This window comes from Zonotrichia leucophrys, chromosome 5 (genome assembly GCF_028769735.1).
Source record: "Zonotrichia leucophrys gambelii isolate GWCS_2022_RI chromosome 5, RI_Zleu_2.0, whole genome shotgun sequence".
Classification (NCBI taxonomy): Eukaryota; Metazoa; Chordata; class Aves; order Passeriformes; family Passerellidae; genus Zonotrichia; species Zonotrichia leucophrys.
The window spans coordinates 57,532,411-57,545,395 of record NC_088175.1 but is presented as its reverse complement, the minus strand read 5'-3'; the positions used below and the strand labels follow the sequence as shown (position 1 = coordinate 57,545,395).

At 41.2% G+C, this 12,985-nt stretch overlaps 1 protein-coding gene across 5 annotated transcripts in view; it reads left to right on the top strand.

Moving 5' to 3' along the window:
- KIAA0586 (KIAA0586 ortholog) overlaps window positions 1-12,985 on the top strand; it is a 71,959-nt gene that overhangs the window by 44,442 nt on the left and 14,532 nt on the right. For 4 of the 5 annotated variants that reach the window (XM_064715838.1, XM_064715836.1, XM_064715835.1 and 1 more), the window contains one exon: window positions 1,991-2,078. The exons of the other annotated variant lie outside the window; for it this stretch is intronic. In XM_064715838.1, the coding sequence (XP_064571908.1) occupies window positions 1,991-2,078 (88 nt within the window). The remainder of the gene's footprint in view (window positions 1-1,990; window positions 2,079-12,985) is intronic. 5 annotated transcript variants of the gene reach the window in all.

Sequence of the window (12,985 nt, the reverse complement as noted above, 5' to 3'; positions counted from 1 at the left end):
AGGAACAGATTTTCTGGTAACATTACACCAGCAAAGAGAGCAGGAGCTGCTGAGCCTTTCAGGATGATTCATTCATTCATTCTGTGCAGTGTTTAAGGCAGCAATCACTTCAGACTTCTTGAAGGATTTCCTCACAAGTTAGTCACTGACTCTCACATCTTGTTCTTCATCTCCAGACAGTGTTTGCCTTCTCTGAAATCAAACTGTATCACCTACATACAAAGGCAGAAGACAAATCTATTCAGGAGCAAAGTTTGCTGAGAGACCTGAGAAAATGCAGGATTTCAGATGGTGTCCTGCTGGTCCTTGGCCCTGGGTGGTTCTGCAGCCTGAGTGAGCAGGATCCTCGTGCCAGGGAGGCTTGGCAGGGATGTGGAGCTGCCAGATTTGTTTGCTCCCTGGCACTGGTGTGTAGGTCACAGAAAGAGCCCTGGGTTTTTGCACACAGGGCAGGAGCAAATGCCTTTTAGTCATGAAGAGTGAAGTCTGTGTGGTCACTCAGTCCAAAGCAAATGGCTGAAGTCACACAGGAATTTTCTTATCTACCCAAATTCCTTGGCTGCTCCTCCATTCCTGGCATTAGATTTTTTTTTTTTTTTGAGATTTATATATGCTTTTAGCCACTGTTAGACAGAAAGCCAGACTAAATACATCTTTACTTTGACCCCTCCTGTCCATCCTTGTGCAACAATACAGGAATTGACTGTTATTTGTGCCATTTTGCCCCCATGGTCTTAGCTCTAAGAAGCAAGAGAATGACTTGGAGGAAGCTGAGCTCTTCCTATTCTAAATAAATCATTTTGATGATGGGAGGGACAGAAACATTGAAGTCATATTTGCGTGGCTACACATTCCAGAGATGGTAAATCTAAATAATTTCAAGTCCCAAATGCATTGTTAAAATCTTAGAAAATCACTTGGTTGCAAAATATTTTCATAATATTTCTTTGTAAGTATGGATGTTTTTATACAATCTGCATTTTTCAAGTGGGATTGTCACTTTGGTATTCTCATTAGCTTTCATTTTTTTATATTTCAGAAGACATGGTTTTTTAATCTTCAGGAATGCAGAATTGTAGGTTATGAATCTGTGTTATCTCTAAACTTCTGTTTGCAGCTTGGTTCAGTTAAAACTGTGTTTTGCTGTATTACAAATCCAATAGAAAAAATACCACTTCAGATGGACCCATGAGAACTCTTATGCTGCTGATATTTAATATTCATTTAATATATTGATGTCCTTCTGTCATGTGTCCATGAGACTTTCTTGCTCTCAGAAAATAATTTCAGCTCTTTCTCATCTTGTCTGCTTTAAATTTGTCTGTCTTAAGAGGAAGTTTAAGTCTTCCAGGTAGGCACCTGGTGATAGGACAAGGGGCAGTGATTTCAAACTGCCCAGGGCAGGGTTAGATTAGAGATAAGGAAGGAATTCTTCCCTGTGAGGGTGGGCAGGCCCTGGCACAGGGTGCCCAGAGAAGCTGTGGCTGCCCCATCCCTGGAAGTGTCCAAGACCAGCCTGGATGGGGCTTGGAGCAACCAGCTCTAAAAACATGGCCAAGAAAATAAATTTTAGATTTGGCTTGGATTTTCCAACCTTTGAGCTGAAATTTTTATATTTCTTTTCTCTTTCATCTTTCTCTTACTCGTCAGGAGGGTAATACCTAGGGAGATATCCTGGGTATTGAAGAAAGCCAGGGAAATTTTATGTTCTTTCCACTACATGCTTTGAGTAAAAATTGAAAGTCTCTTGTGTCTTGAGGTCTAAAATGGCACTTCTGCATCCATTCCTGCTGCTCCCAGGGTGTTTGTCTAGAGGGAATAGCTGTAATAGGCTAATTCAGAGCTGAATTCTCTTGAAGGGAGAACAAGTGCACATGTTTAATGATTCTTTAAAAACTTCTTTGGATGTTCCTTGAAGCTGAATGTAATCTTGCTGTGCTTTGCCATCCAAAGTGAGATTTGTAATGTGATTTTAATGCATGATACCTAGGAGGAAAGCCAAGGAGCTGCACACGTTCAGATTGTGAGACCCAGAGTTATCTTTGTGAGAAGGAAATCTGAGGAGATGCAGCAAGAAGGTAAATCAGTGTCAATGTGCAGAGTTCTCTCAGTTAAGCAAATCACTTCTAAATATTTTTGTATACTGACATAACAGTGCTGATGTTTTTAAAATTTGGTTTTCATTGCTCTACAACATTTCTGTATGCAGAGTTTATACACGTTATGTGTATAAATGTGTATGCAAAGTGATGGCTATGTGTGTACACAGTTATGTTGTTGTTGGGGTGCAATGAAAGGATTGGAAATTCATCCTGCAGAAGGTTCCAGGGAGACCTTAGAGTCCCTTCCAGTGCTTAAATGAGCTCCAAGAGATCTGGAGAGGAACTTTGGACAAGGGATGGAGCGGCAGGACAGTGGGCACTGGCTTCACACTGACAGAGGGCAGGGTCAGGTGAAATAATGGGAAGAAATTCTCCCCTGTGAGGGTGTGAGGCCCTGGCACAGGTGCCCAGAGCAGCTGTGGCTGCCCCTGGATCCCTGGGAGGATCCAAGGCCAGGTTGGACAGGGCTTGGAGCAACCTGGGATAGTGGGAACTGTCCCTGCCCATGGCAAGGGGTGGAACTGGATGAGCTTTAAGTTCCCTTCCAACCCAATGCATTCTATGATTCTATGAAATGTATCTGTATGGGAGTCATGAGAATCTTGGCAATTAAGTATTTATTTAAATTTGGATTTGCCAAGAGCATTGCAACGTGCATTTTCTGTAGTCAACTGAATCTTAATTGCTTTATAGAGTGCTGTTCAGCAAAGGAGATGTTCATGATGTTGTGATAAAGGGAGTGGCTCATATGCTTGAGAGAACACAGGAGTGCTGCAGGAGAACTGAAAGATAATGGGAAGTTAAGGTCATGCAACTGTGGAAAAAAGACATTTTCAATGTTAAAATGACCTGGTTTGAGATGGACTTCAAGCTGGTGTGTAACAGATAAAGATTTTCTGTTCTGAAAGACACTAAGTATTATCTCTGCTATTTTTGGAGGTTGCTTAACAGTGTTTGTAAAGGTGTTCAGGATGATGAAAGAGAGGGAGAGAATATCTTTTGTTTATTGTAGTTCAAGTCAGTGTGGGAATAGCATAAACTGTGCACATGACTGCCATGGGTAATTGTTTTAGCAGATAAGAAGTTTGTGGAGGTGCTGCAGTGAGATGTGTAGCAGTTTTAATCTTACATTCTAAGAACAAGAATCTAAAAACCTGCCTGTCTACAATATATGCAATTATAATTGCTCCACCCTAGCACTGAGAAATTCTTCCTTCAAGCCCTTTTAAAAATAATTCTTTGAACTTCTTCCATTTAATTTTTTTAAAAACATCCCATCGAATTCTGAGGGAATTATTCTGCTTCAAATATTTATAAGTGGTAAGAAAAGCCCCAGGCCATTGTTATTGGTCGTGGGACTTGGAACCTGATTTCAAAACCGTGGTTTGCATATGAAGAAAGTTATGAATAATGTAAAAATTATCTATGGATAATTAGTGGAAAAGCTTCCAGAGCTGAAGTGGCACAGCTTAGTGCAGGTCTGTGTTTATCTGTTTTTACCTCTGCATTTATCTGTGCTGTAACACAAGGAATTTGGGCATGGTCCAGTTGTGTCTGAGCTGAAAATGTGTGACCAGGAGATGGCAGTAGTCAATTTTCTTTGAGAGGGGAAAAAAAAAAAGAAAAAAAAGGATGATTTATATACCAGGATAATTGAAATCTCATTCGAAGTATACATATTTAATAAGCCAATAAAAATCTCAAGGATTAGAGAATGGAAACAACTGTCTGTCACTTTTAACCAGAATGTCTCCTCTCTCTAAGCTTCACCACAAAGACCTTAATCAGGCCAAAAGTTGAGGGTAAAAATTAATAAGAAGCATTTGAAAGAAAAAGGAAAGCTTGCAACATGATAAGTGTACGTGGGTTTAAGTAAATACAACATTTTAAAATGAAGCACATCTGTTAGTGTAAGTTCAAAGCACCTTGTTTATAAAAGCTTCATGTCAGATGGTTGCCTTCCCTGGGATAGAAGGGACAGGGAATGCCTGGAAATGGAGAAGCATTCTGGAGGCAGGAGCATTTAGGTGCTTTTTCAGAGTTTAAGGGGTAAGTGGTTGGCTTGGTATTAAAGTTTAGGAAATCCAAAGCCCAGAGATGAAGTGTGAATTCACAGTGTTGGGAGAAAAGGAAAATTGTTTTGGGCTTCAAGCTGGATGTTGAAAAGCCATTTTGATATAATTGATAAGTACATGACAAGATTTGATTCATCTTTTGGTGGCCATAAACACATATATACACATTAGAGCTTTCTTTTGTTGTTTAAAAACTTCTGTGGTCTGCAGTGAACATGTGTTTTTACTGAAAGAAACTTGATTGATGGCTTCTAATGAAAGTTGAATTTTAGGACTGCTACAATATCATGCCTGAAAGGGTAAAAGTCTCCTGAAAAGTTACAACTGAAAATCAAGGCTGGATGTATTATTAATTGAAATGTGTGCCTTCTCTAGACACAGTGGAGACAGTGGTTTGAAAACACAGAGTTGTTGTACATAATATACATGCATATATATTTTTGGCTTTATAATACCCTTTAATCTTTGTGCCATTCTTTCATATATCTTCATGAATTTAATAGGAGAGTAATTGTTGTGGTTGGTGAATGCTCATATTTCCAGGATTTAAGCATTTTCAGGCTTACATTAAAGGGATTCAGAATTTTTAAAATTAAAATGAAAGAACAGGTGGCAATGCTTGAGTGCAGAGCAATTTTAAACTTTAATATGAGCAGCTCAGAGGTAGCTGTATCTTCACTTAATTATTTTCCTACAGCACAGACTCTCAAAATGTGACCTAGAGAGCACAACTTGATGCTAGTAATTCCTTTTTATCTCCAGCTAGTGAATTATGTTCAGGCAGTGTAAATACATGGGGAAGGAATATTGGGACACTGAGCAATTGGCTTTGTTGCCACAGAGAAATTGCACAACTGCTTGTGGGAGGAGATGATCTGTGCAATAAATGAATAAGATGACAAGAAGCCCTTAAAACAATCTGTATAAAAAAACAAAAATTCCATAGTCCTTGTTGAGTATTGAAAATGGGCTGCTTCTGTGTTAACATTGACATTAGGCTGCATTGAAAGCTGTAATGCTGAAAATATGGCTATAACTAAATACTTCTTTGTCTTTCTTCTGCAGCCAGGAATTGCTCTGAGTTAGGTTTTGGGTTATTTTTTCTTCAAACTATTGTGGAGTGAGGCAAATGTGTAACAGATGCTTCAAGGAAGGAAGAAGATTAGGATAAGGCTAAAGGTCTTTCTTTTTTTCTTAGAACTGGAACTGGTTTGGTCAAACTCAATGACTATTCTACTGAAAGCTTACTTTTCCCTCAATATCCTGCTGTTTCTTTTTTTGGCCTGAATTTCACTGAAGGCTTTTGCTAAAGATTCTCCACAGCAGCCAGTGAAGCAAAGCAGAGCTCTCCTTGCACAGGGCAGGGAGAACCACCACAGCCTGAGAGGCTGAAAGTTTGTGCAGCCTGTGCTGCTCCTGAATTTGCTTAATTTCTGAGAGATCTTGGAAATTGGAGGAATGAAATCACTTGGCTGTAATTAAAGCATTTTTCAGGCAAGTGTTTCATGTAAGTTTTTTTCAGGGTTTCTTCAGAATTTTTGTCACAGCCTCACAGGATGGTGTGGGTTGTAAAGGACCTCAAGGATCATTTAGTTCCACCCCTTGCCATGGGCAGGGACACTTCCACCAGACCAGGTTGCTCCAGCCTGGCCTTGAACTCTTCCAGGGATGTTTCTGATCTATTTTTCCTCTGGTTTTCCTCTCCAGTTACTTCTCTGTGCTATCAGGTGGCTCACTGACATCACTCACTTAATGTATTTTACATTTGGGCAAGTCAGGAAAGGCAGGGCTGCATTTCCCACAGAGGCTCTGGCTTTTCTGTAAGTGGTCATTACCTTTTAGGTGCTCCAAGTGGTTTAGAATGCCAGTTCTCAGGGAGGTTTTGTTTATTCTGCATGTGTCCATAGGAGCTGCACAATAGCCCATGCAGTAGAAAACATGTATGTTAGTGATAAAGTGTGCATTCAGAATAATATCCCACATAAAATCCTCAGTAGCCACACATGAGGGTTTCTACTGTGAACTCCTCTAAGTAAATATTTAGTTGTGTTATAATACATTTGGAACAGGAGCTTTTAATTCCTTGGCTTTTGTAAATATTATTTATCTATTAACAAGTGTCATTTATATCTGTGGCTGCTTCTTTTCCCACTGAGTTAATTCAGTAATTTTTCAGACAAAATGTTAAACCAGAAGTTGGATTCTCATAGCTTAAGGCAAAATCTGGTGTGAGTTTGTCATTGTGGATGATGATGTTCTGCTGCTTCAGCTCTGAGTCATGGGGAACCAAACAGCAGCAATTGCTGGAATTCCATGGGACTGTGCACACCTTTGTAGCCATTCCCAAAAATCCTTCCAGGGAAATGCTCCTCTGGTCTCACACAGTTGTCATTTTTTCCCCTCACTCACTTGCCCTAAAGGTGTGAAGAATTGTAACTACAAGCAGGTGAAGCACAACTCCAGTTTGATTTTTGGATTCCTAGAATGCAATTTGATTTTTTGAGGTGCCTAAATAAATTGAAATACAAGTGGTCAGATAGAGAATTTAAAAAAAAAACCAAGAGAACACAGTTTATACTTGAAGAAAACTGCACCAGCAGTGCCATATTGCCCTGCAGTCTGAGGCTTTGCTGCTGAGGGAGGAGGATTCTCCACACCATGCATTGCCCATCTTTCCCTCCTTGGCAATTTCCTTCAGCTTCTACAAAGCTGAGTTTGTTCTTCTCTTCCTGCAGCCTTCAGTGTCCCCGCTCTCCCTGCTGCAGTGACATTGCTGTGACCTTGTGCTGAGGCTTTTGCCATGTGCAAAGGCAGGAAATTTCCCTTTTTCCCTTCCCTTGGTGCCTGTGAGATGGTGCTTTGCACCCATCATGAAACCTGCACAGCTTTTCTGTATCCTGTATTCTGTATCCATCATGAAATCTGCTTTTCTGTGTCCTCACACCTCCCTCCTCCATCCCACCCTGCTGGGTGTGTGTCTGGGTGATCTCTGGAGGGAACCATTTTGCACTTTTCATACAGTAAAAAAGCATAAATCCTCCCTTTTGAGAAGATCTTTGTGTTTAAATGCATTTATTTTGCTGAATTTCAGGGTGTGTTCCTGTACCAAGCCCCTGCTCTGGTCTGAACACAGCAGCAGGGATTTTCAGTGAAATTCCAGCACCAGATGGGATTTTTTGTGCAGAAAGGGAAAGAAAAACTTCTTCAAAGTGATGTAATCACTACTGAAAGCATTACTTCCTATGGAGACTGTCAAATATTTAGATTTTTTTGCTTGTCTTTATCCAGATTTTCTGGGGCTCAAAAGTAAATATTGCAAAAACTCATTTGATTCCCTCTTTAAGCCTGGATTTTAAAGGTGATCTAAAGATTAAAGATTCCAGGTGATCTAATCCAGTGACCTGTGGCATCCCTCTCAGTGTGTTTTATAGATCACAAGTTAAACTTCTGTTAAACTGCTATTTCAGTCATATATGAGGGGCTGTAATGTGAAAATATTGAGGTTCCAGTCCCTTTTTCATGCAGATAAGCTGAAAATTTTTGGCACTGCTGCTCAAAGCATCCAATGGACATTTGGAGTTTGAACTTTTTCATGGAATCACAGCCAGGTCTGGGTTGGAAGGGACCTTAAAGCTCATCCAGGTCTGTCCCTGTCATGGCAGGGACACCTCCCACCATCCCAGGCTGCTCCAAGCCCTGTCCTTGGACAATTCCAGGGATGAGGCAGCCACAGGTCCTCTGGGAAATCTGTACCAGGGCCTCCCCACCCATATAATAAAACAGTTTCATCCCAATATCTAACTTAAATCTCCCCTCCTTCAGCTTAAGGCCATTCACCCTTTTCCTATCACTTTTTTATCCCCTTTTTACCTCAAAATATCATGTGGTGCCCAGTCCAGGTGCCTGCTGAACTGCTTACATCACATCAGCCAGACACCAGAAGATTCAGAGGATCTTCTCTTCTGAAGTATATTGTAAAAATGTAAAGGATTTCACATTCAAATTAATTGGAATTTATTTTTTTAAAAAAGATTCATAATTGCATTTACTTTTCAAACACTTTGATCACCTGGAACCAAAGCAGCACAGTTCTACCACTGCAATTCTCTGTATTTTCCCTTTTTTTCCCCATCTTTTTGCCAGTTAGGGTGGATTTTTTTACAATTGTTTAATTGTTTGGGGGGTTTTTATATTTTATTTCATTTCAGAGTTTCTGGCAGCTTGTTTCTCTAGTGGCCAGGCATATCCTAGGCAGAATTCTCCTTAAAGAAAGGGTTCCTCTTGCTGCTGCATATCCACTCTTTAGGGTTGGAATGTACCAGCTGAAAGCTCCAAATTGCTATTTCCATTTGGCAGCCTACCTTTGATCTCTCACCAGTTCCAGTTTTAGTTGTATAAATCCATCTCTTGTCAGCCTGTCTGGGGGTGAAGCTCCAGTGTGAGGCTTTTCCTTTTGTCAGAGCCTCTCATGGTGGTGGTGAATCAGCTGGAGTTGCAGACAGGGGATGGAATTGATAACAACTATTAAATACAAGTCTCTGATCTCCTGGACACCAGCACACTCCTCTCCAGCCTGTGGAAATGGTTGTGCCAGGACAGCTTTTCTCACAGCCTGTATGGGATTTGTAAACATGCTGGGATCTGACTGAGGCAGCTTTGTATTGAGGATTATGATTTGTATGCACTTTTACAAACTTACAGTAATTGCTGTTGCCTTCATTGTAAAGAGCAAAAAATAAACACACACAATAAACCCCTTTAATGGGCACTGATCCCACTGGCACTGATCTTGAGCAACTCTGAATAAAAGCAGATGGTGGCAGGCTGGCTGGGCTGACCTGCTTTCCCCTTTCATGCAAACATTGCTTATATAAATGGGGGACACACACAAAAAATTAATGGGCTTGGGCAAGCCACCTAAGGACAGAGACTCCCCATGTACTTAATGCTTACATCAGCCCCAGGGCTGCTTCCAGTTAGTTCTTCTCTGCAGGGAGAAGTTTCTCACAAATTAGTGGTTCCACAGCTCTGAGCCCATGGTTTAACAAGAAAGAACTGATGTGCAAGTAGAAAGTAAGCATGTTTAGCTGTTCTGTGGCCTGTGTGTTGTGGTGGGTCTGCAAGAGAATCAGAACAGTCTCTCCTGAACCTGTTGCTCATTTGTGGACAAATAATTGAGTTTGAAGTCCCTTTGCAAATCATCTGCTGTTATAATGTTGTGAAGAGGCATTTGATTTTTGTGGTCTTGCACTAGTTTAATTCACATGCCTATTTGTTAGCAGTGATGTTAAAATAATGTGAATTGGGATTCCTGGTTGTTCTGCAGGATGTGCCTCAGTGTGTCACTGCAACAAGATGTGAGCAGAGCACCTCTGCTGTGGAGACAGGCTGGGAGAGCTGGGATTGTTCAGCCTGGAGAGGAGAAGGCTCCAGGGACACCCCACTGTGGCCTTCCAGTACCTTAAAGGGCTCATAAGATGGAGGGAGATGGACTTTTATACAGATAGAGAGTGAAAGGACATGGGGCAGTGGTTTAAAACTGAAAAGAGTCAGGTGTAGACATGAAGAATAAATTTTTTGCTGTGAGGGTCTTGAGGCCCTGGCACAGGGTGCCCACAGAAGCTGTGGGTGCCCCTGGATCCCTGGAAGTGTTCCAGGCCAGCTTGGATGGGGCTTGGAGCAGCCTGGGATGGTGGATGGTGCCCCTGCCCATGGCAGGGGTTGGAACTGGATGATCTTTAAAGCTCCCTTCCGACCCAAACCATTTTGTGATTCCATAATTCAGAGAAACAGCATTTCCTTTCCAGCAGGGCACTTGGTTGGAGTTACTGCATCCAGAATTCTGCTGCAGCTTCTCACCCAGATTCCAGCCTACAAAGGCAGATTTCTGAATAAGATCCATTTCCACTTCTCAGTCACTCTCTGTGTACAGCCTGATGCATCCACACCAGCCAAGCTGAGTCAGGAACCATTCCAGGTCTCAGGCAGACCTGCTGCTGGCTGCCTTGGCACACACACCACAGCATCTCCTAGGATGACCATCCTTACTTGGATTAACAGTCATTTAAGCAGGTCTCTTATCTCCTTTTTTATTTTTATAAAAGGCATCAGTATCAGAGCAGGAAGTCTTGATGCTTTTGGGTGCTGGCAACACATTGCCTGGATACTGTTTGGTGACAGGTGAAGACAAGGAGTATTACAAACACATATTTCAACTTGGAGAAACATTTATAGCACTGTGATAGGAGAAATGCAGGCTTTATGTCTTCAGCATGTGCTGAGTTGGTTACATTTTTCTGCTTGGTAGGGAAGGCAGATGTTGCCTTTTATAATTCAGTGGCTGGTGCAGCACAACAGAAGGAGCAGCTTCTGCTCTCCCCACTGTGCTGGCTTTGCTGAGCCCTGGGCAGAGGCAGCTGGACTCCCTTCAGCTTTACCTGTTCTTAAATTGCTCTCAATTCAGCTTTTTGAAGCACTACATAAAAGCTGGAAGGAGCCAGCTGTTAGTGTGGGGTGGGTAGGAGAGAAATCCCTGGGACATGAGTGTGTATGAGGTGAGTGATGAATAACTCACAAATTCTGACTGGCTGCCCCCAGACCTCTTCTACAAAGCAGACAGAAGCTTTCATTCTCAGACAATAAACTTCTTTTTCTTTTTTAATGCTTTGTAAATTTTTGGCACTGCTGTAAAGTTATGATGAGAACCAAAGTAGCCAATAAAGATGGATATTTAGACAATTTGTGTCCACAATCAAATAATATTTTTAAAATTCTACTGCTTATTAGATTGTGAAAGGCTTGATTACAGGCAGTTTTCATGCTGGTGGCCAGTGTTGTTTCTAGGTATTTTATTTCTTGTTTTTCTACATGCTTGGGAGTAAACAGAGCTTCAAATTCATGCACCAAAGAGAAGCCAGGTTTGTCCAGCTCCACCTTCTCAATTCAGTGATACAAAGGCTGCTTAGAATTAAATATAAATACAGGGTTCCCAAGCCCACAGGATTAATTTCTTAAGAATAGGAGCCCATGAAATTTTCAAATAAGGCAACAGCATGGAGTAAATGTTATCTAGGATATCTTCCAAATGAAGAACACTGTGCAAATACTGGTAATGCTCCTCTTTGATAACATGCTGATTTTGAGAAATGCAGGCTGCCAAAGTAGCATTCTTGGTAAAAAATGGGGTAAGGGCTGGTGAGTGAAGATTAAAGTTGTCATGCATGACCTGTTGCTCAGTGCTGAGGCTGCACATGGGGCTGTGTTTTGTAACTCTGTGGAATAACATTTCCTAACATAAAGCTGGAGTGAAACCCTCTTCATCTTCCTTGCAACTGATTCTGTAAGTGAAGTACAGCAAATCCTCATCTCTGAAATACCTCTTGCAAATGTGCTTTTTGTGACTGCCTTTGCAAGGAACAGTAGTAAATGATGGAGATGGGTTTAACTTTGTCTGTGGACTACTGTGCTCTGGTTTTTATCATAGTGCTGTCATTGAGAGGAGAAAAAAAACACCCTACACCTAGAAAAACTTAATTTAAATTTAGAACCTTTGTGTGTCCTGTCGTTCTGCTCTAATCTAAAACTTATGTTTAGCTTTTAAAGAAGGAAGAGCTGGTTTTGAGCACAGTTCTAAACAACCTGAGTGAAAGTTGTTGAGTGTGGCACAAAATATGGAGCAGGTCTGTGAAATTCATTTTTTCCCCCAGTGCTTTGGCTGCAGGGAAGTAACTGTGTCTCTTTGTGTACAGCATGACTTTGCCTTCCAGTTAACTCTTTCTTTTTTTAATGTCATACAGGCATGTATTTTTAATACAAATTAATAAATCATCAGCCAGATGTGAACAATGAAAATGGATCTCACCTTTTCTAGGTCTGGTAGAGTTGTGTTTATATTTTGGCTCAAAATTAGCCAGTCAAGGTGGTTTAGACTTATTGGGTTATCTGCTGCTCTCCATCCTACCTCAGGTTGTTAGAGTAAAGTAATAATCTCAGGGTTGCATATCATGACCTTGTTTTAGGCACTGTGCATATTGCAAGAGTTGGGCAGAGCTGTGTTTGTTTAAAGGCAGTAAAACAGCTGCAGAGTCTGTCCTTGTCAGGCCATTGTATCTTCAGGAGAAATAAAAAGCACGGAATTTGTTGCAAATTGCCTAATTTCTGACTTTTTTCTTTTAGTGTGTTTTTATTATCCTGAAACCATAATTACAGATCTTGAGAAAATTGTTTAATTTACTTAACAGCTGCCACTGTGCCCCGTTACGTAAATCAGAGTTATAAATGGGAAATATTTACAAGTTTGAGTTACAGTGGAAATGCACGAGTGACTTCTCAGAAGCACACATTGCTTTTTTCAGTAATTGGACCCTGTCCTAGACCCAGGCAGGCAGGGAGATTACACAGGCAATGCTTGTTGCTGAAGATGAAGCTTCCTTCCTGATGAAAAAGAAAAAAAAAATAAAGAGAAAGGGGGGAGCAGTTTCCTGTTGGAATCCTCACTTTGAGGGAGCCAGGGCAGCCGTGCCTCCCCCTGCTCCAGCTGCCCTTTATGTGCAGGAGCTCTCTGACAAGCCATGTCCAAAACCCTTTTTATAACAGCAATTGGGGTTTGCCTCTGCAGGCAGACCTGGGGTTTAAAGAGGTTTTTGCTCCCCTCTCATCTGCTTTTAATGCAGGACTACCAGTGCCAGTATCTCTGAGGTTTTAAGGCTTGATAAATAAAGGCTGTTCTGTTCCTAAGCTTCAGCATTTTCTGGTAACGACCTAACACAGGGACTCAACCCAAAATTTCAGCTGCACGTAGAAAATGTG